This window comes from Malaya genurostris, chromosome 2 (assembly GCF_030247185.1).
Source record: "Malaya genurostris strain Urasoe2022 chromosome 2, Malgen_1.1, whole genome shotgun sequence".
In the NCBI taxonomy this organism is placed as follows: Eukaryota; Metazoa; Arthropoda; class Insecta; order Diptera; family Culicidae; genus Malaya; species Malaya genurostris.
This window is the reverse complement of record NC_080571.1, coordinates 350,721,223-350,742,069: the sequence shown is the minus strand read 5'-3', so window position 1 is coordinate 350,742,069 and position 20,847 is coordinate 350,721,223. Positions and strand designations below refer to the sequence as shown.

The 20,847-nt window shown below is 37.3% G+C and overlaps 1 protein-coding gene across 1 annotated transcript in view; it reads right to left on the bottom strand.

Annotated features, from left to right (window-relative positions):
* Positions 1-180: 180 nt before the first annotated feature.
* Positions 181-20,847, bottom strand: part of LOC131432117 (uncharacterized) — a 40,439-nt gene continuing 19,772 nt past the window's right edge. The window contains exon 6 of the mRNA XM_058598208.1: positions 181-2,065. Coding sequence (XP_058454191.1) covers positions 1,899-2,065 — 167 coding nt within the window. The 3' untranslated portion in view covers positions 181-1,898. The remainder of the gene's footprint in view (positions 2,066-20,847) is intronic.

Here is a 20,847-nt window from a genome sequence, read left to right as displayed (position 1 = left end):
TTTACACAGAAGTTAATATAGGAGCCATATCTGTTTTCTGTGATATTATCAAAAGTGACTTGCCATAATCATGTACAGTTTTATCCTAGAAACTAAATCGACTGTTGACTTACCTGACTACCTGATTGAAAAGTTAGATGATGGTATTTGTGATCGCAATCAATGGCAAAGACGACGATAAAAGATTCATGAATTTATACATTTATTAATAAAATACACTAAATCGTATCTGATTCATATGAAAATTATTTACAATAATAATCAACCCTATCGCCTATTGCTAAGACGTTTGGTAATATAAAATAAACGAATCGGCTCATTGTTCCAACCCTTCTTCTCCTCATCGATAACAACAAATTTTGCCTAGATTTTGGGGTCTTCTGCTTCTCTCTGGGCTCGGAACGGGGATTTCAATTGTATTTTTTCTTCTTCCTCTCCTCGCTCTCTCGGTCTATCATTCGAGAGAGGGGCAAAGCGGGGAAATTTTCTTACAGATTTTTTTTTATCATTTTTCAAACATTAACATAAAAAATATAGTTATGACCTAAACGAAACATATTTTCACCATTAGTTTCTCAACAATCATCACATTCAATTCCGAAACAGAAGACCTTGCGCTCCCATCTCTTTCGGATTAACAAAACATTCTTCGTAGCATTCTGAATGTACGTCATATACTTGGATTGAAGTCTCTTCTTTTATTTTCATTTTCTGCTTGTTTTTTTTTTCTGTTGTGGGGATTCTTAACAAATGATCTTATCGACTAGATGCGTTTTGTTTTTTTTTGCAGCGAAGATTCGCATGGGGGAGGATGCTGCTGCTGATATGGCTTTCTTCGGGGGAAAAGTTTGATTTCTCTGTAAAATTTGATGAGGGCTGATAATGAATCTCGAAGCCCAAAGTGTTGGTTTCGATTCGATATTTGCTGCCATATGTAGCTTCGTCGACTAATACTGATGATGTTTCGAGTGTTTTTTTCAATATGTGAGACGTTTCGAATCCAGTTAAGGGGAAATTAATTTATCTTGCAAAGGAAAAAATCACATTGAATCCGAGTAGACAGCAGTGCCGTTGCAGCAGCTGCTGTTGGCTTTCCCATAAATATGTACTTTTTTTAAGTTTAAGAGCGAAATTTCCGTCACATAAATAAGTAGTTTAAAAAGTGTGTATTTACGCGTATTTCCACCTGATATGACGAATTAGTTAGTCTGTTTCAGTTTGTTTGTTTGATAGTTTAGTTCAACGATAAGTAATACTGTTTTTTTTTGTGTAGAAACATTGTTCTTCTTTCTTTTCCTTTAACTTTTCTCATAAATTGACATGTATTAATTGCGAGACCGCTTGAATGATCGATGTTATCAACCTTGTTTTTGTCTAGATTTTCATTTGTTTTTGTTTTTTTCTAAGTAGCAACTTAGGATAAACTTTTGGTTTTGTTTCCAAGCACTCCAAGCCTCGGATCGTATCGTTAAAACTTAGAAACAAATTTTACATTTATGTACAGAACCGTATCTCACAGTTTGATTCGCACCCTCTCACTCTGTCTTGACTCGACTCGCTCACTCCGAATGGCACCCAGTGTTATTAATTTTTCTCCCCTCCACTCCGTCGTTGGTTGTAATCTCGCAAAATTTACAGCTCCTTCTTTTATATCTTTGGCATTCAATTTAATCTAGAAAGTGTTTGCTCTCTTGCTAGTTTTTGGAGGGGGGAGGTGAATTGGAAGTGGGTTTACTTCTTCATTAAAATCTAAAACGTAATATAAAAGCCACTAAGATACGTGATTCGCCACCCGACGACGGGTGGCCAGCGACTGCGAGATGCTGATAGTTTTTTCTTTCTTCTTCCTGCTGGTCTTCGTTTATTCGTTTTCCATTTTCGTCTCCTCGGGGATGAAGTTATCTTCCGATCGAGGAAAACCTTGGTGACGGTGCCAACGAGGCCACTGACGGCGAGTTGAGCAGCACCGAAAGCAGCGACGGCAGCATCAACAGGAGCACGTTGGTAACAGCCGAAGCACCGGTCATAAATCTCCGCCGCTGGTTGCTGGAGCTGGAGTTACTTTCTACAGGAGCACAGGAGGAAAGATAGATAAAAGAGAAAGAAAAATGGTCTTTATTGTGGTGTTTTTGGAAACAGGAGACTACGACAGCATCCGGAAACCGGAAAGGTCAACTGTAATCCATGTGGCCGCTAGCTAACTGCCTCGTCGCCAGGGGCTGACAGTCATTTGGCGTCTGGATTAGAGTGTACTTTATTGCAGCGTTGCAGGGAGAAATATTCGAAGCTTGGAACAAGCGTTGGAACTGGTTGGAACGGAATAGAAATTTCACAGCCTACTGATCGCCGCATTCGCTTCGATCGTACATTTCTTTTCCACAACTGTCAAAAGGTTTAGGCTTTGAATGCAAGATTCGTCACTGATGCAGCAGCATCGGAACAACAGTTTTTGTTTTGTTATGGATGATGGAATCGATGAAAAATTTTTCTGTGTCGGTCAAGGGCGAAGGAATTTTTTTCGTTGTTTGTTACATAGTGACTGATAGGAACTATAGAAGATCCCGATCAGAAAGTTACAGCAACGATTTGAAATATCTAAATGGATTTCTTTTGATTTTCAGATAAAATTGATGGAAAATTTAACAGACGTAGAACTGATAATTTAAACAAAAAATAGTGTAGAAAATTACTTTTTCGACTATCTCCATTATACCTTAAAAAATCATTAAACCTGAAACTGGAGACTTGAGTATTGATCACACCACATTATTCACACTAACTAGGGGTCTAATTACCGAAAAAGCTACGATGTGGCTTGTGATTAGTATTGGAAACCATAAAACCAATTATCAACAATGTCCTATTAGACCAAAAAATTTAAATTTACATGTAATTAAATTCAATTTGAATTCATTAGATGTACATATACCTAAGGTACATCAGTCATATCATCCCATTTTTGGAATGCAGCATGTTCACGATTTCAATGCGTTGATGAGCAAATAAATCAAATGATAGCTGTGAAAACGCACAAGATATCGATCTATTTTTTCCTAACAAGATTCTAAATGCTCATGGAGTAATCAGAAAGTACGAGTTCTTCATGATGAACTTTCCTGGTTTGAGCCAGTTTTATTTCCAATAGTTCAACTAATTCATTTTCTACGAATAATCTTTCCACAATGGATCCGATTCTAGCAAATCAATGTAACATTTGTATTTGTTCGGATTTTCGGAAAAACAATCCTTATCAGAGCTTAAAATTGTCACGCATTCTCAATGAAAGAAACCATTTCAGCAGAAAGAAACCATTCCGCTTGGCTATAAAAAGTAACTAAAATATGGCAAATCGAAGTAATTACATCCCAGAACCTCTTTGGAAACAAAAACTACCTCAAACTCGAGCACCAACAGGTAAAAGTCATTGTGAAACCTTTTTCTGTTATTTTCGATTCTCAAAGCTTCGGTTGAATATCGACACTGAATACGATGGGATTTTCACTGAAAACTGCAAATGACTGAAAGGGCAAATGATAGAAAGAACACAATTTTGAAACTTCTGTCCCGCTTATGTCATTGACTGCACATGGATTTCGTTCTCATAGTTTACAAGCGAAACTGAGAGTGACAGTAATTTCTTGTCATTTTCGTCTGTTTTTTAGTCAATGAAAATGACTTTTATTAGCTCTGATCCTTATAGCAGCCCTTCTTGCCTCTCATATAGAAAGGTTATGCAATCACTGTGAAAACCGACTTTTTAACAGAGGCTCAGTTAAATATGCCATATGCCATTCGACTCAGCTCGACGAATTGAGCAAATCTCTCTCTCTCTCTCTTTTACTCGGATCGGACTTCCGGTTCGGGAGTAACGGGATAAAATGTGTAAAATAAACTAAAAACGTTTCATCGATATTTTCAGAGACCGCTCATTCAATTTGCACTAGCGTAGGTTCAAATGAAAGGTCTTATAACTCCATATAATCCTACCAAATTTCATCCGTATACGACTTCCGGTTCCGGAATTACAAACTGGTAGGTATAAAAAATTTATTTTCTGGAGCGTGTTCTTATACATAACACGGACAAATCCCATCAAATAATGCATTCAAATAGCCGTATAATTCATGAAGTGGACAGATTTAGTTAGTTTGTGACCAAATACATTGGTTTTGGGTAAACCAGATCTTCGTTTCAGTTTCCGGAAGTATGAAAAAAAGTGATTGCGTACTCCAAACCGGAAATCACTCCAATTTTTTAAAAGTGGATGAACCGATTTTCACAAACTCCGATTCAAATGGAAGGTCTTGTATTCACGCACCAAATTCCTGATTTTTTTTTGGATTCGACCTCCGATTTCAGAATTATAGGGTAAAGTGTGTTGAAAATTTTACACCATCACTTAAAGGGCGAAACAAATGACTTAAAAAAAATAAAAACGACATCAACACTGCTTAAATCGGTAGTCATTATTAGTAAACGACCAAACAAAGCGATTCCGGTTATTTCTTAGCAGTATTATATATGATAGAATCATCACAGATTATCACAGTATTATATATGATAGAATAATTGATATGAGAAAGGCATCATTGCACCACTAGGAGGATTAAAACAGGTTTCTTTCATTAGCGGCAGCTTAAAGCTTTAATAACGATTTATTTGAAATATAGTCTTCATTTTATGCCATTATGCTTACATATTTTGTTTCTCCTGTCTTCTCACGAAGCAAAGAGTATTTGTCACCGAAATCCGTGACGTATTACTATTCTAACTAAGGTTTTTATATGAAAATAAGAATGGAAATGGAAAAGGTATGCTCCGAAAGCTCTCCTGTATCCCAAAAGTTATTCGCGAAAATATAAATTGAAATAAATCTAGCTAATTCACTGGTGACCCCGACGTGATGGTGACTTTGATTCAGATCATCTACCAATAACAATCAAGGTTTCCAATTGGGAAATGATTAGTTCAACTAGTTATATATTCTACCACCTCAGAACTAATCGGCTAGAATACAGATCTCATATCGAAAGGAATGGAAACCCTGTAATTGTTTTGAGAAATATCGATACAGCCATAAATAATTGAAATTATTACATTTTTGAAGTTCCAAAAGCTCAAACTAAATTCCATTCATCTTCACTACATCAATATCAGCGTTCTTGTAATCCTATACTATGCAATAGTTGAGGACCTTTAAAAGGAAATTAAACATTCACTGAACAAATCAATCCATATTCTGAATCTTTCTCAGCTTCTATACTGTTCCTCAGCAACCATTTTCAGCTCTCAAATCAAGGAAACCAAATACTCCCTGCAAACGGTGAGCCGACAACTCATCCAATTTTGTAAGTCCTATTGACATCTCACAGAAATATTAGCATAAGACAAGTATTGTTTCAAGATGACATTACATTTTGCAAGTGTGTTGAACACGTATTCCAAAACGTAATAAAAATCCAACAGAAGCATCCAAATTATCCTTATTTTTTAAAATGCGCATTCATTGTGTTAACAACTAAGAAAGCTCTGATGTTTCCTAATTGATTTAAAACTGATGTTGAACCTTTAAAAATCGTTGGACGAGACATGGGGTGTTGGTCCAATTTCCAATGGAATGTTCAGCATAGCACAAGTATGAGACAATAAGTTGTTTCAACATTTTTACTGAACATCACGCTCAAACGCAAAATTGGGTGTTGTCTCCTACTTTTCACTTGTTGAAAAAAAAATCATTATGCCAACAGATATAACTCATATGTGAGCTAGTAATATTTTTCCCAGTTGTTCACTAAATTTCCCGACTTTTTCCTGGTTTTTCCCGGTGAAACCAAATTCCCGACTTTTTCCAGGTTTTCCCGATTTTCCCGGTCACTTGCCACCCTGTAACTATTTCTTGTTTTTACATTTTGTTTTTGACTCATCAGTTCATGACAAGTTTAAGTAGATCTACTAACGCCACCAAACGGTTCAACATGAACAGCTAAGCCGACGTGAAGGTAATTTAATTTGCAAAACTGTTTTTGCTCCAAAGTGCTCTATCTTTACTGAGAAGCCCAAAGATTAAAAATTTTGTCGATATTTGATCACACTGTAGTTTTCATATATGTGTTAACTACAAGAGGGATTTAACTGCAAAAGTAAAAACAAATAAAGGCAGTTTTATATCGGTTAAAAAAGCCACCTATAATCAGTTTTTTTTGGAGCAGAATTCATTACCTTCATGAAACACTGTAAGAAGAGTTTCGTCGTAACAACAATTTAAGGCAAAGCGAAAAGACGCTCGGTTCATAGTAAACAATAGTCTGTTGGATTCAACAAACCGTGTCCTAGAAATTCGTATGATTGGAACATATGAACAGGAAATCTTTGAGAATTGAACAATTGAAAAGAAAATATATCAAATGTTGCGTGCAGCTTATGGGTCCTTTTTCTAAAATGTGTCAAATCGCATCCTCAAATACTCAAAGTGGTAGAACAGTTCCAGTGATTGGGTACAGTATACAAATTCGAGTCTTGTCTCTGATAAGAACATTTTATTCTTTGAGCAATCCCATCTAATCATCGAGCGATTCCCAATCTGCTGCTTGTTGGGTACTGATTGAAAGTTAAGTTAATGATAACTTCATGCCATAACGAACGCTCGTATCCGTACTGTATTTTAAAGTATTGTGCTGTATTTATGACCCAAATACTGCGTACTGTTTTTCCCATTAAAATGTACTGTATATTAAATTATTCATTCATCCACGTTTAATTCAGGAGGACTACTCTCTTCAATACAGATTGATTCTTGATACTCAGTAATGAGTTCCCAAGAAAAATTGTTTATATTATTATTCGGACCTTACTAAAGCAAAAAACCTAGTTTTGAGTAAGTTTTGATTGAACAAGCGCTGAACAAACGAGGTTTGTATGCGAGAGGCCACCGCTTTCGATGGCGAGTCGGCGGCCAGCTCAGCTGCCGATTCATGCGGCTTCGGTTATGTGACTGTGCCACATGAATTGTCCAGTCAGATGTCTGTTTTTATATTTGCTGCTTGCTTAGAGGCAGTTATTTATTTACTTTTCGATGGGTATTGTAGACATAATCAACTTAGTTTTAATGTATAATTTTGTCGTGAATACTACTTACTTTACTATGGGGTGCCTTTTCAAAATTTACCCTCTGAGAGAGTGATAAGTTTTTGATCGTGAATATCTCTTGTTGTATCTAACAAATCAACATAATTTTTGCTACATGCCATCGGAAATATGATCACAATTTTATGATAAAATATTCAGTTGTGTGACATAATCTCAAATAATTCAAAATTAAACTTTTCTGAAATGTTTGGTATAAACGAGTATCAAAGAGGATAATTGGTCCTTCTGAAAGACAGGAATGAATCCCATACAGCATCCTGATAGTTTCTTTCAATGAAATGCAAATCCGAAATGAAACAATCGAAATTAAAATTCTACATGCTGCTATTTTTATAGCCGTTAGGACCGCCCATTAGTGAAAAAGCTACAGACGAAATCACGTATAAAGAAACCTCTTAACAAAAATTGGAGCAGTTTGGGTTCTATCGCCACTGCGAGCAGATGTATTTTGTATCGTTTGCAAGGCTAGTTTCGCTTCCGACAAGAGCGATTACGTCACAGCTGCGAGTCATTTGCATTGGCGACAAAACAACGGTGGAGAGCATCACACAAAATCAGCTGTTCTAAAGGCTCTAAAAGTTTTCTAAAGAACTATTTGGTTTTGTTGTTCGCAAATCGAAGGTAAATATCCTCAGTTTAGTGCAAATCTAGAACAGTTTGATTAGATTTGGGCACTTTTCGCTGTGTGAAATTCACAGTAATCGAGATTAAGTGAAGCCTTCTTTGTTTTTGCGAAAAATGTGAAAAAGGGGAATGCTTGCATAATTCATACAATTGATCAACTAATTGATATTCGGAAGTGTTAAGGAACATATCAGTTCTTTTCGTGTTCACGACATCCAATTATGTTTCTGACATTACCCACCCGCCTTTTTTGTTCGACAGAACTACTCTGCCAATCGTGGAAATTTGAAAAGACATCTCCATGCGATTAGTGCAATCGTGGTCGGATCCAAAATTCAGAGGGATGCAAAATTTTTTGACTTTGAGGTCAAGGGATCAGTGTAAAATATTTGGTTCGGCAGGTAATATGGTCGCTGGAAGCTGTGGTCGAGGAAGATAAAGCTTCATCACTACCGGAACTATAAACAACGAAATATATCATGCAAAATAACTAAAGAAACGATTGTTTCCGTTTCTACGCAGCCATGACGCTCCCTCCCTTGTCTGGCCTATTTTGGCATCTTGTCACTACGCCAAAGATGATTTGAAATCGCAAACACATCGAACTACAACTGTAGAAATTTGTTTGAAAATCTTGAAGAAAAGTACCCAAACCGTTTGCAGAGAAGTCTGCATAGATCCCAATGGCTGCAGTAAACTCTACAGTTCGTGGTTTCTTCATGCATCCTAATTAAGTAAATGTAATTAGTTTCAAAATGATCATTAATGTACAATTAAATGGATAAAAAATACATCTTGAATTGAATCAAAGTCCTGGCATGTTATATTGTCGTGAATACGACTTACTTTACTTTGGGGCGCTTTTTCAAAATTTACCCTTTGAGAGAGTGATAAGTTTTTGAATGTGAATATCTCTTGTTGTATCTAACGTATCAACTGAACTAAACCAGTATCAAAGTATCAAAGAGACGCGTGTTTGCCTGTCTTGTATTTGGAAGCTCATAGCTCAGTGATCTGTAACAGGATTTATATAATCTAGCTACCAATAGATTCGAAATTTTTCAACTTGAACGTGTATTGCAAAAAGGTTGAAGTATTACAATAGAACACAGGCCCGTACCCAGGATTTTGTTTCGGGAGGGGCCCAAAGATAAAAAATAATGTTACCGAAGATTGTTTATGTACCTAATTCTCGGTGTGCCTTTTACGGGTGTTTTTAACAGACACTTTAAACTTTTCCACTGAAACTGTTATTGTTTTACATTTCTCTACGTTCACTGTCTTGTTATTTCTGCAACACATGTCTTAGACCTTCTAAATAATTATATATCTGTTTTTGATTTCGGGAGGGGCCCGGGCCCCTCGGGCCCCCCCTCTGGGTACGTGACTGATAGAACACTATTGAAAAACTTCTCTGATTTGACCCATGTCAGCACAATCCAGTCAAAACGCGTTCAGAGGAAGAGAACAGAATATCTTTAACTGTATTGGTAAGGCCTTCCGAATTCTCATGCGTGCACAAATGCGACGGAGAGAGCACACCGAAATTGTGTGTGTCGCATATCTTTCCGTTGAGTATGAGAGCCGACTCACAGAGAAAACCAAAAGTGATTACGAGACGCGTAGCGAGCGCATAGAAACTAGATGTGCTGTTTGAAATTTTAGAGCATCGCATTTTCTTGTGCGCGCGGCTCGTGAGCTTTAGTCTTATGAGACAGCGCACGAGATTATTTACGAGCGCTGTTTGTGTGTAACGCACCTCGGTAGAAGCAACTGTTCGCACCAATTTTGCTTCTTACTTTTCGCACAACTAGCGCGATTTGCAGGCTGAGCTTATTTTATAAATCTGGACTCGAATAGAATCTAGCTCGTTGGTCACAATGAATGCGAGTTGGTTTAGTTATTTTTTAACTTCATATATTGTAGAAAATATCGTTGAAATCATACAACATAGTCAAAAGTTCACATATGCACGGTAACATTATTTCGAGATCGCTTTGCAATACTTGTCATTTTCAGTTTCATATGGTTTGAAGCATGAATATTTTCGAAAATTGTTGAGCGTGATTTGTTCCCTGCATGTATGGTGTTCCGGCTTGTTTTTTAAATCAACCATGTCTTCCATCGCACAAACAAATAAGAATTTCAATAAACTGTAAACCTACTACTTCTAAACCCAAGTAGCAAATGTAACTTATTGAATTTTCAAGATGTTTTACATTTGATTTAGAAATGTTATTTATGTTAGATATGTTTAGAAATATATATTAAAATTTGTTGTACAACTTATCACTGTTAAATTTCACAATACTACCGAAAAAATCACTGTAAAACAACTTTAAGTACATCTAAAACAATTGTGCAGTAAATCACCAACTTGTTAATGTTTCACTAGAAGCTCTACAAAAAATTTCACATCGTCATGTAAAACGGGAGTAACTATAACAATTGTGCAACTTATCAAAAACTTTCCAAATGGCTGTCATAATTGTACCGGACACAATATACGTCGAAATTGATATAAATCTCTTGTACAAGAAAAATTGGTGAAATGATTTATGCTCTCTGCAAGGCAAAAAGTGCTAAGTCGAATTGATAGCCTTGCTGTAAAAAATATATTTCTGCAGAGTCCGCATTGTTTTGGCTGCCTCATGAATTTTTAGATCAGTGAGATTATTATCATAAAAGTTGCAGGAATACAGTGTTATATACGCAATGGAAAAAAAATCAATCAGATAATTTGTATTCGGTTTTCATCTCGCGAAAAAAAATAAGCAGACCTGATATCACTTTTCAAAGATATTGAACGAAAAGTTAATTTCGGATTAAAATCTTCTTCCACCAAAAGTTGCGCCTTTCTAGGCTCTTGTATTTCTTAGAACATTACTTTATTGAGAAAATTCAAATGAAAATGTTATTAAATAAAAACTGTTTTTCAAGAAGCACCCTAACTTAGGATATGTAAACCGTTCTAATGTAAAAACGGTTAAAGATACACAACCAATATCTTCGACAAAGTTGCTTTAAATTGATTATTGTAAATTATTGTGGAAGGATGCATTGTTCTATCTCATCCAGATTTTGAAATAATTTTTTAATTCATAGTTTGCTTTAGGACCATCCTAAAACCACTATGGCCGAAAAACGCAGTTTATTAATTGCAACTAATGTGCCGCAGACTTCAAATTTCTAAGCCCAACAATAAAAGCCTAAACAATTGTTTCCTGCTAATTTTGCTTCCTGGACCACTGTGCATTGTTATATATTACCGCTTGTGCAACTTGTTTTTGCAACTCCAGCACACGGACTTGCCAAAATAATACCTACAGTGCGTATCACAAAAGTCGGGTCCTCTATTTCTGTTAGACTATACTGTATTGTATTAATTTAACTAGAAGATTAAAACTGATAAAAAACAAAACGTAGAGAATTTCTTTCCAAGATATTAACATGTTAATTTTTCCTGATAATATATATCATTACGTTGGGTGAACCATTTTCTATTCAACTCACTGTTACAATCGATGCCATATTGGAAAATATTCAAGATTAAATTCGAGAGTTTTCAGATTTAATTACACATTAGTTTGATCATAATCGTCTGGGAATTTTGAAGAATGTTTGAATACACGTATTTTAAACACCATTCCGATGATTCTCATTAAAAATAATAGACTGTTATTTTCACAGAAATTTGGGTATAATCATCAAAACACGTTAATTTAAAGGCGCTTGAAAATTTCGAGCGTACGAATACATATTTCACCATAAAAATGCAGTTCGTTGTCGATTTTTTTATTTACAAAAACACAAAAGATTAATTCTACAATATGTGCATTATCATTTTTCATGTGCAGATTATTTTACAAGATCCATGTGTTTGTGTTGAGAGCAGTTGTATTGAAAATCAAATGTGAAACTTATTTATAAGAAATTAAGTTTGCATGTTTTAGTAAACGTCATTTCATTTCTTGTTTACATTACGTAGTAGTTCTCACGAGTTTCACAATTATTTTTTCGCTGATTTTATTACTGCCTTTGTGATGGGATCGACGCAGGAATTTTTGTATCAGTTGCACAATCGTTGTGAATAAATGTTCGTAATAACGGATGAACTTGCACTTGGTATGTTGCACAGCACAGAAAAATTGCGCTTTTTCCATAACACAACAGTTACTAGAATAGTGATGTAAACTAACTTGATAAATTGTACAATCAGTAGAAATATACAGGACAGCAACTTAACATGCTACTTGGGAAACGTCCGGATTCGGAAATCGATTACCGAAATAGTGAAATTCAATTGAATGGAATTTAGTTTATATTTCAAGGTATTCATTGCTTTGTACGTGATTAAAAGTAGATTTAAATTGATCAGAATAACCAACACATTTCAAGGCCATATTTTCAAAATTTTCATGTTTGAGCACGCAAACAATTTTGAAAAACTTTACAGAGGGACTTTTTAAGAATCTAACCTTTTTTTTGTAAAAGTTGAGCTTAGTTGCCAGCACTCAGTTTACAAATAATCCGGAGAGATAACAACTTTTCAACATTTGTTAAAATTAAATTAAAATTGTTATATATGTTTTTTACTTCTGCCATCTTTGCACCAACTTTGTTGTGTTTTATTTATCAATCATTAACATGGTGTTCAATACCTTATGTAAATTAGTGATTAGAGAAAAAATGAGATGGAAAACGCTAGGATGTTCGGCTGAATTGTAGGATATTGAAGACTATTTAATAATTTTGAATTAAATTTAAATTTAAGATCATTTAATCAGTAATCTTTAAATCACATCGAATAAAATCGGTACTGATCTTTTGTCACATAAAATCGGTAGTTTTGAGCTAAAATGATTCGTGATATATGTAAGATCAATCATTGGATGATTTGATCACCTTTGAGCACTATGAAAGAAAATCACACTAGTATTCATATTATAGGCACCAAAGAGTTTGTTTACTTCCAGCTAGCTGATGATGCTGATGATGTTGATGCACTATTTTCATTAATGCTATTAGACATAAATTTAATCTAAAAAAGTGAAAAGAGCGCATGTTTCAAACATATTGCCGGCGCAGCGTTTGAATGACCACAGCCAACATATAGGCTATATTATTTGCTGCTGAAATTCCGATGCAGCTGACCAAATAAACTCATTGAAAATCTTTCCTTCTTTCTGTCATATTTTCATTAAAGTAGCTATGAATTTTCTCAATTTCTAGCGATTGGTGCACACAAGCTCATATAAATTGACAAAAAATATACTTTTATTCAACCGTTTGAAGACATCATCTTTCAATACTCATAATATGCAAAATTTATTAATTTCACTAGTAGCCCTACTGTACTCTTTTGCTGATCACATCAGAAACGATTCTCTACATCAATCATTTCCGATCGAATCAATAGTGATTTTTTAGAATTTAGATATTTACTGATCTCGACTTGACATGATCATGGTCATACAAAAATTAAAATCACTTGAATATGAGTTGTGATTACACGATAAATTTTTGTTTGGATAAAATCACTTGTGATGTAATCAGTATTGATTTATGTACGCGATCAGTCTTAAGATCGACATTGAGTCTAAATCAACAATGATTTTTGATTTTTGGTGTTTTTCCCAGCCCCGATTGCTGGTAATTTCTTGATGTCAAAAGCTGTTAAGAATATAAAACACGTTGAAATATATCCTTTAAGTCTTTCAATTATCATAATTTCGATATTGACACACTTCACGCTATCGTAAGCTTTTAACTGAATAGAGCATGAAATACGTACGAGAAGTACAATAATTTCATTCTACCGTTTTCTTATTTCTTAAACAGCATTGCTTGTCCGCATGAAATTCAGTACGACCAGAAGTTTCCATGCTGGAAGAACTTTTTTTTTTTTTCAACAATATAATATAATTTTTTTGGCACACTGCTTAAGCTCTAAGATGCCGGTTTTTTCTAATTTTAGTTAACGACTAACATAAAACTGTAATATTGGTGTTGAAATTGTCTATTCTCGAGAATCCAGCCTACAGCTGGCAATCCGCAGTGGTTGATGAACTGAGTATAGCGTGTGTCTTCCAGATGACGTTGGTAAATATTCATGCTGGCCGCATCCTTTGGTCCGTATGGGTCCGCGGAAAACACCCCCAGGCTACGAAGACCCGGCGGGTGGCCCGCATGCTGGTCATCGATTGGAGCGGTCTTCCATTGGGGTTGATTGTTATGTTACGGAAGAGAATAAAAGAGACATAGACTAGTAAATATTGTAGAAAAACGGGGTAAAAAGGGGATATGGGAACGAAATGCCTAGAAAACGACAGAGATCTAATTAGTTGACAACGAGATGGTGAAGAGACGGGGAAAGGGAGAACAGAAAAGTTAGTGACAACAAAAAGATCTAGTTAGTTCCAATGAAGATGGTGGACAGGACGAGGGGTCGATAGAATCGGGCGGATGTTAGTGTCGAACCTGCAGTTGGAGATTATTCTTAGCCATAGTTAAAATATCGTCGAGGAATGGGAGGAACTTTCTCTGCAAGATATAATAGATTACACTTGTATACGAATGTGTTTAAGGAATTGGTATATGAGAAGCATGTATGAACTATCCCGACTCGCCAACACATCCCGAACCGGAACCTCAGGCGGTCTACCTCGGGCCCTAAGGGATTCCAGTAGCTTCGACCTGGCGTCACGATACTCTACGCACGACCACACGACATGCTCGATGTCCTGGTAACCGTCGCCACAGGTGCAGAGATTGCTCTCCACGAGCCCAATACGCCGGAGATGTGCGTTGAATGTATAATGATTTGACATGAGCCGCGACATAACACGAATGAAATCGCGACTCACATTCATCCCCTTGAACCAAGGTTTCGTCGATACCTTAGGGATAATGGCGTGTAGCCATCGTCCCAGTTCGTCATTCGTCCATGAAGTTTGCCAACTTTCGAGAGTTTTCTGACGAGAAATACTGAAAAATTCATTGAAGCAGATTGGTCTTTCATAAATATCACCTTCTAATGCACCCACCTTAGCCAATGAGTCTGCCTTTTCATTGCCCGGAATGGAACAATGCGAAGGGACCCAGACTAACGATATTGAATAAGACCGTTCAGATAAAGTTCTCAAATGTTCCCGTATTTTCCCCAGGAAATATGGGGGATACTTTCCTGGCTTCATTGCCCGGAGAGCTTCTATTGAGCTTAGACTGTCCGTGACAATGAAGTAATGGTCTTTGGGCAAGGTTTCAATGATCTCGAGGGTGTACTGAATAGCAGCTAATTCTGCGACGTAAACTGAAGCCGGATCACTGAGTTTGTACGAAGCGGTGATGTTCTGATTGAAGATACCGAAGCCTGTGGCCTCGTTGATGTTTGATCCGTCAGTGTAAAACACTTTTTCACAGTTGACTGTTCTTAGTTTATTATAAAAAATATTAGGGGCCACTTGAGGGCGTATGTGATCCGGAATTCCACGAATCTCTTCTCTCATGGATGTGTCAAAAAACACAGTAGAATCAGAAGTATCCAGGAAATGAGCACGGTTGGAAACAAACGAAGAAGGATTAATATTCTGAGCCATGTAATCAAAATACAAGGACATAAAACGGGTTTGAGAATTAAGCTCAACTAACCTTTCGAAGTTTTCAATCACCATCGGATTCAAGATATCGCATCGGATAAGCAATCGGTATGAGAGATCCCAGAATCGATTTTTCAACGGTAAGACGCCCGCGAGCACTTCGAGACTCATCGTATGAGTCGATTGCATGCAACCTAGGGCAATACGCAAACAACGATACTGAATTCTTTCCAGTTTAATGAAATGGGTGTTCGCGGCGGATCGGAAGCAGAAGCATCCATATTCCATTACGGACAATATCGTTGTTTGGTAAAGCCTGATCAAGTCTCCTGGGTGGGCACCCCACCAAGTTCCGGTTATTGTGCGAAGAAAATTGATTCTCTGCTGGCATTTTTGTTTCAGATACCTAATGTGACATCCCCAGGTGCCTTTGGAGTCGAGCCAGACCCCGAGATATTTGAATGTGAAGACCTGAGCTATGTTTTCACCCCCTAGTTGAAGCTGTAGTTGTGCTGGTTCTCGCTTCCTTGAAAATACAACCAACTCAGTTTTCTCCGTAGAGAACTCAATACCCATTTGAAGAGCCCATATGGATAAGTTGGCAAGAGTATCTTGTAACGGCCCTTGCAGATCGCCAGCTTTGGGTCCTATAATAGACACAACGCTGTCGTCGGCAAGTTGTCTTAGCGTGCAAGATGTATTGATACATTTATCGATGTCGTTTACGTAAAAATTGTATAAAAGGGGGCTTAAGCATGAGCCCTGAGGAAGACCCATGTAACTGAATCGTATTGTCGACAAATCACCATGCGCGAAATACATGTATTTCTCGGACAATAGATTGTACAAGAAGTTATTCAAAATTGGTGAAAGACCATGCTGATGCAACTTCTCAGATAGGATATTTATGGAAACTGAGTCAAAAGCCCCCTTGATGTCTAGGAAAACTGATGCCATTTGTTCCTTACGAGCAAATGCCATTTGAATTTCTGTTGAGAGCAACGCAAGACAATCGTTCGTTCCTTTTCCTCTGCGGAAACCAAATTGTGTATCTGAAAGTAAGCCATTAGTCTCGACCCAATTGTCTAGACGAAACAGAATCATTTTTTCGAACAATTTCCGGATACAGGAAAGCATAGCAATCGGCCGATACGAATTGTGATCGGAGGCTGGTTTCCCTGGTTTTTGAATGGCAATAACTCTTACTTGTCTCCAGTCATGTGGGACAATATTATCCTCAAGAAGCCTATTGAATAAATTCAATAAGCGCCTTTTGGCAGAGTCAGGTAAATTTTTCAACAAGTTGAATTTGATTTTGTCTAACCCCGGAGATTTATTGTTACACGATAAGAGCGCAAGTGAGAACTCTACCATCGAAAACGGTATTTCGTTTGCATTTGACGTCGCGGCGCGGGAGATCCTCTGGTCCGGAGCAGAGTCTGGGCATACTTTTTTAGCGAAATCGAATATCCAGCGGTTAGAATATTCCTCGCTTTCGTTTGTGGTGTTTTTGTTGCGCATTCGTCGGGCTGTGTTCCAAAGAGTGCTCATCGATGTTTCTTTTGTTAATCCGTCGACAAACCGGCGCCAGTAACCGCGTTTTTTTGCTTTAATTAAGTTCTTCATTTGCGTGTCTAACGTTGCGTAATTACGATAATTATCAGGTGTTCCATTGGCTCTAAACTGTTTGAACGCGGAGGCTCTATCAGCGTTCAGTGATGAGCACTCTTTGTCCCACCACGGATTGGGAGGACGGATGTTAGTTTTCGCGCCAGGTACACGTTTCGTCTGAGCTTGAATCGCAGTATCGAGAATCAAGCCAGCCATAAACGTGTACTCTTCCTCCGGAGGAAGTTCTTGTGTTGTTTTGAGTTTCTCAGATATCGAATTTGCGTAGTCTTTCCAATCAATATTTCGTGTGAGGTCATACGAAACATTGATTGTCTCCGATGGTCTTAATCCGCAGGTGATTGAGATTACGATAGGTAGATGATCGCTACCGTGGGGATCAGGGATCACCTTCCACTTGCAATCTAACCGTAGCGATGTCGAGCAGAGGGATAAATCCAGCGCACTTGGTCTTGCTGGTGGTGCAGGAATCCGTGTCATTTCTCCCGTATTCAAGAGTGTCATATTGAAGTTGTCGCAAATATCATGGATCATAGTTGATCTGTTATCATCGTGAAGACAGCCCCATCCCGTACCGTGCGAGTTAAAGTCTCCTAAAACCAACGTCGGTGCAGGAAGGAGCTCTACGATATCACTGAGCCGCCGATGCCCAACCGAGGCTCTTATGCTGGAAGAACTAGCAGCGGGTATGCGTTTGCATTGCTTGCATTGGCCAGCAGAAACAATAAGGATGAGAGAGAACGAGAATAATGCTTCATGAAGCGAACGCTGATGCGTACATACACCAGCAAAGCAAAGCGAAGCGCACAAATCACACAGAAATCACATGAAACCGGCGCGCCGCGCTGTCTCATGAGATCGGAGCACATGAGCCTCGCTCTTGGCTAAATGCGACGAGATTGTATAAAGAAGCGCACTCTAGCCTAGCTTCTGCTGCGCTACGGAAATGTGCGAGAGAGTTTTCATGAGAGCAGCAAAGGAACGTCGCCTGCGCGTGGTGGTCTTATGATAATGAGAACAATTTTGTCTCAGCGCAAAATAAACAGCGCGCGTGCATAAGGTCTGCCTGTTAGTCGTGATAAATCAAAGCACTTTTCAGTCTCACTGATCATAACTAGGAATTAATTGAATTTTTCCTACCAAAAGCATCAGATTCATCGAAATAGGCGTTGAAAAATTTGCGCACGGAACGACCGAAATTAGCTCTGCGCCTAATTCGTATTACTGTTTTTGAATTAGTTGATTTTAACAACAAAATTTCCAAAATAACTATAAAATTAGTTAAAATTGAGAATTTACTTTGCTAAAAAAACTCTTATTTTTAGAGAATGTGTTTAGTTGGCGATTATTCTGGACACAAACCAGCAATATTTCAATCCAACACGAAATTCTCATTGACAACTAATTTCGTGATTAAAATCAGAAAATTTGTTTCTATTTATCTATCACCGTCATTACTGAAGGACAGCACAAAAAACAAAAATGAAATTGGTTTTATTAACAAGTTTATTAGTCAAAAACTCATGAGAAGTGTCAAAGCAAAACAATCCATTAAAAAGCTAAAAAGAACAGTCTTGTTGAAACTGCTTGCAAATTGTTTATACGTTTTTCGCATGTGTTACGATATATCCGTATATAAATTTCTAAACCGATATGTGAAAATGACGTAAACTGTTAGTGGAAAGTGTATTTATTCAGAATTTGTGCGCATTTGAAGCGATTGTGGGTAATAATGTTTTTACGCGGAACAGTGAAGTGAGTTTCGAATGTTTCACTCTAATTGTACACGTCAAATGATGTTTTTTGTATCTTCTAATATTCCGGGCTACGCCGTCCGGTGTATTACTTGTATTCGATTTTTGTTTTCCGAGTGCTCAAAGTTTTCAGTGAGAGAGTCGATTTCGCGAAGTCGAATGAAGAAAACAGCGATTTAGAAGTAAAATTTTCAAAAAGAAGTTTATGTTTCGCTTATGTCTTTTTCTCCAATACAACATCGTATTTATACCTGCCAATATAGAAAAGATAACCGCGACTGAAATTTTTGTCGGTAGTAGTGTGCCATCTAGTGGCTAGTAGCCATTATGGTGCTAACGTTTTTTCGGTGACAGAGCGCCATATAGCTGCGAATTGCAGAAACCAATTCAACCATTTATGTTGGTTGAAAACAACGTTTTATTTCTTTAATTCAACTATAAAATTAGTTGAATGGATATGAAGTGTGCCGTAGCTAAGAAATGACAGCACGTTGAATTGGTGAATTCAACTAAAAAAATAGCCATATCAACAAATATTTTATTATTATTAAGGGAACTAGAATTAGAAAATCTAAATCAGCAAAAGTAAGATTTTTTTAGTTATCTCAAAAAATAAATAACTGAAATCAGAAAATCAACTAATTTTTTCGCCAAAATGCTGATTTCGGTCTTTCCGTGCGCCGTCACAAATACAGGGTCCGCCATCTAATTTTATTTTTTGAACTAGTGGTTACCTTAATGTCACTTCTGATTTGACAGAAACTTAGTTTTATCCTTCCGCTGAACGAAAATGGTTGTGTATACGCTTGAGGAACGCGTGAAAATAGTGCCAACTGGGCTTGCGATCAGCTTGAAGAAGACGCCGATTTTTGCCATTCTGCCTTCTCGGATGAGGCACATTTTCATCTCGGCGGGTATGTTAATAAGCAAAATTGTCGCATCTGGGGGACGGAAAACCCGCACGTGTTCATGGATAAGCCGATGCATCCTCAGAGAGTGACGGTTTGGTGCGGATTTTGGTCTGGCGGCATCATTGGGCCATTTTTCTCCACAAATGAGGCAGGAGCCGCTGCCGCCGTTACTTGAAGAAGAAGACTTGGACACCATTTGGTTCCAACAAGACGGAGCTCCGGAGCCACACAGACAACGCTACGATCGATCTTCTGCGCACAGTCTTCGAAGATTGAATTATCAGTCGAAACTCGGATGTCGTTTGGCCGCCTCGGTGCTGTGATTTGACGCCGTTAGACTATTATCTTTGGGTGGCTGTCAAAGATAAGTGTTGTGTGGACAAGGCAGAGACAATTCAAGCCTTGAAGGACAACATTCGTGCAGCCATAGCTGAAATAAAGCTGCATACAATCGAAAATGTACTAAAAAACTGGACCGTATGGCGTACTGCAAAACCAGCCGAGGCAGCCATTTGAATTAATTAAATTCCACAATTAACCGGGAGGATTGTACTTTAATATGAAAAAATAAATTCTGAAATCGGATGAACAGTTTGTGTTTTATTGCATGTTCAAAAAAAAGTTACATGGCTGACACTGTACATTTAATTACGGCGGGCAACACTCTCGCAATTCGAAAATAGAACGCATCTTTATACTAGTATGGGTTTCGATTCTAAATATGCCGTGCGAAACAAGCTTGTCACATATACAGTTCAATCTGTATTTTATTTCTCCTGAAAAATACAGACCTCAATGTGGTGAAAGGAAAGAATCTCTTAACACCACTAAAAAGCAACGTTTGTTTAAAAAGTATTTTTCTAGATATATTTCATATTTCTCTGCGGATTAAGGAATCAAGTGGGGGTTTCAATATAGATGATGTAGAACAAGATAATATTGAATTCATTGATTTGATGAGCAAGTATTTGAAGCTGGATATGAAATCTGTTCCCTTACAAGCTACTACGTTTGAGGTACATGTATTGATCTCGTATTTGCTAGAAATATCAATGTAGAAAGTCGTAGATATATTTCATACTTTTCATATCATAGGCCTATTGTATCAGCGAATCAGGCCCGTACCCAGGATTTCGTTTCGGAAGGGGCCCTGAATTAGAAAAAAAAAATTATGGTAATGTTACT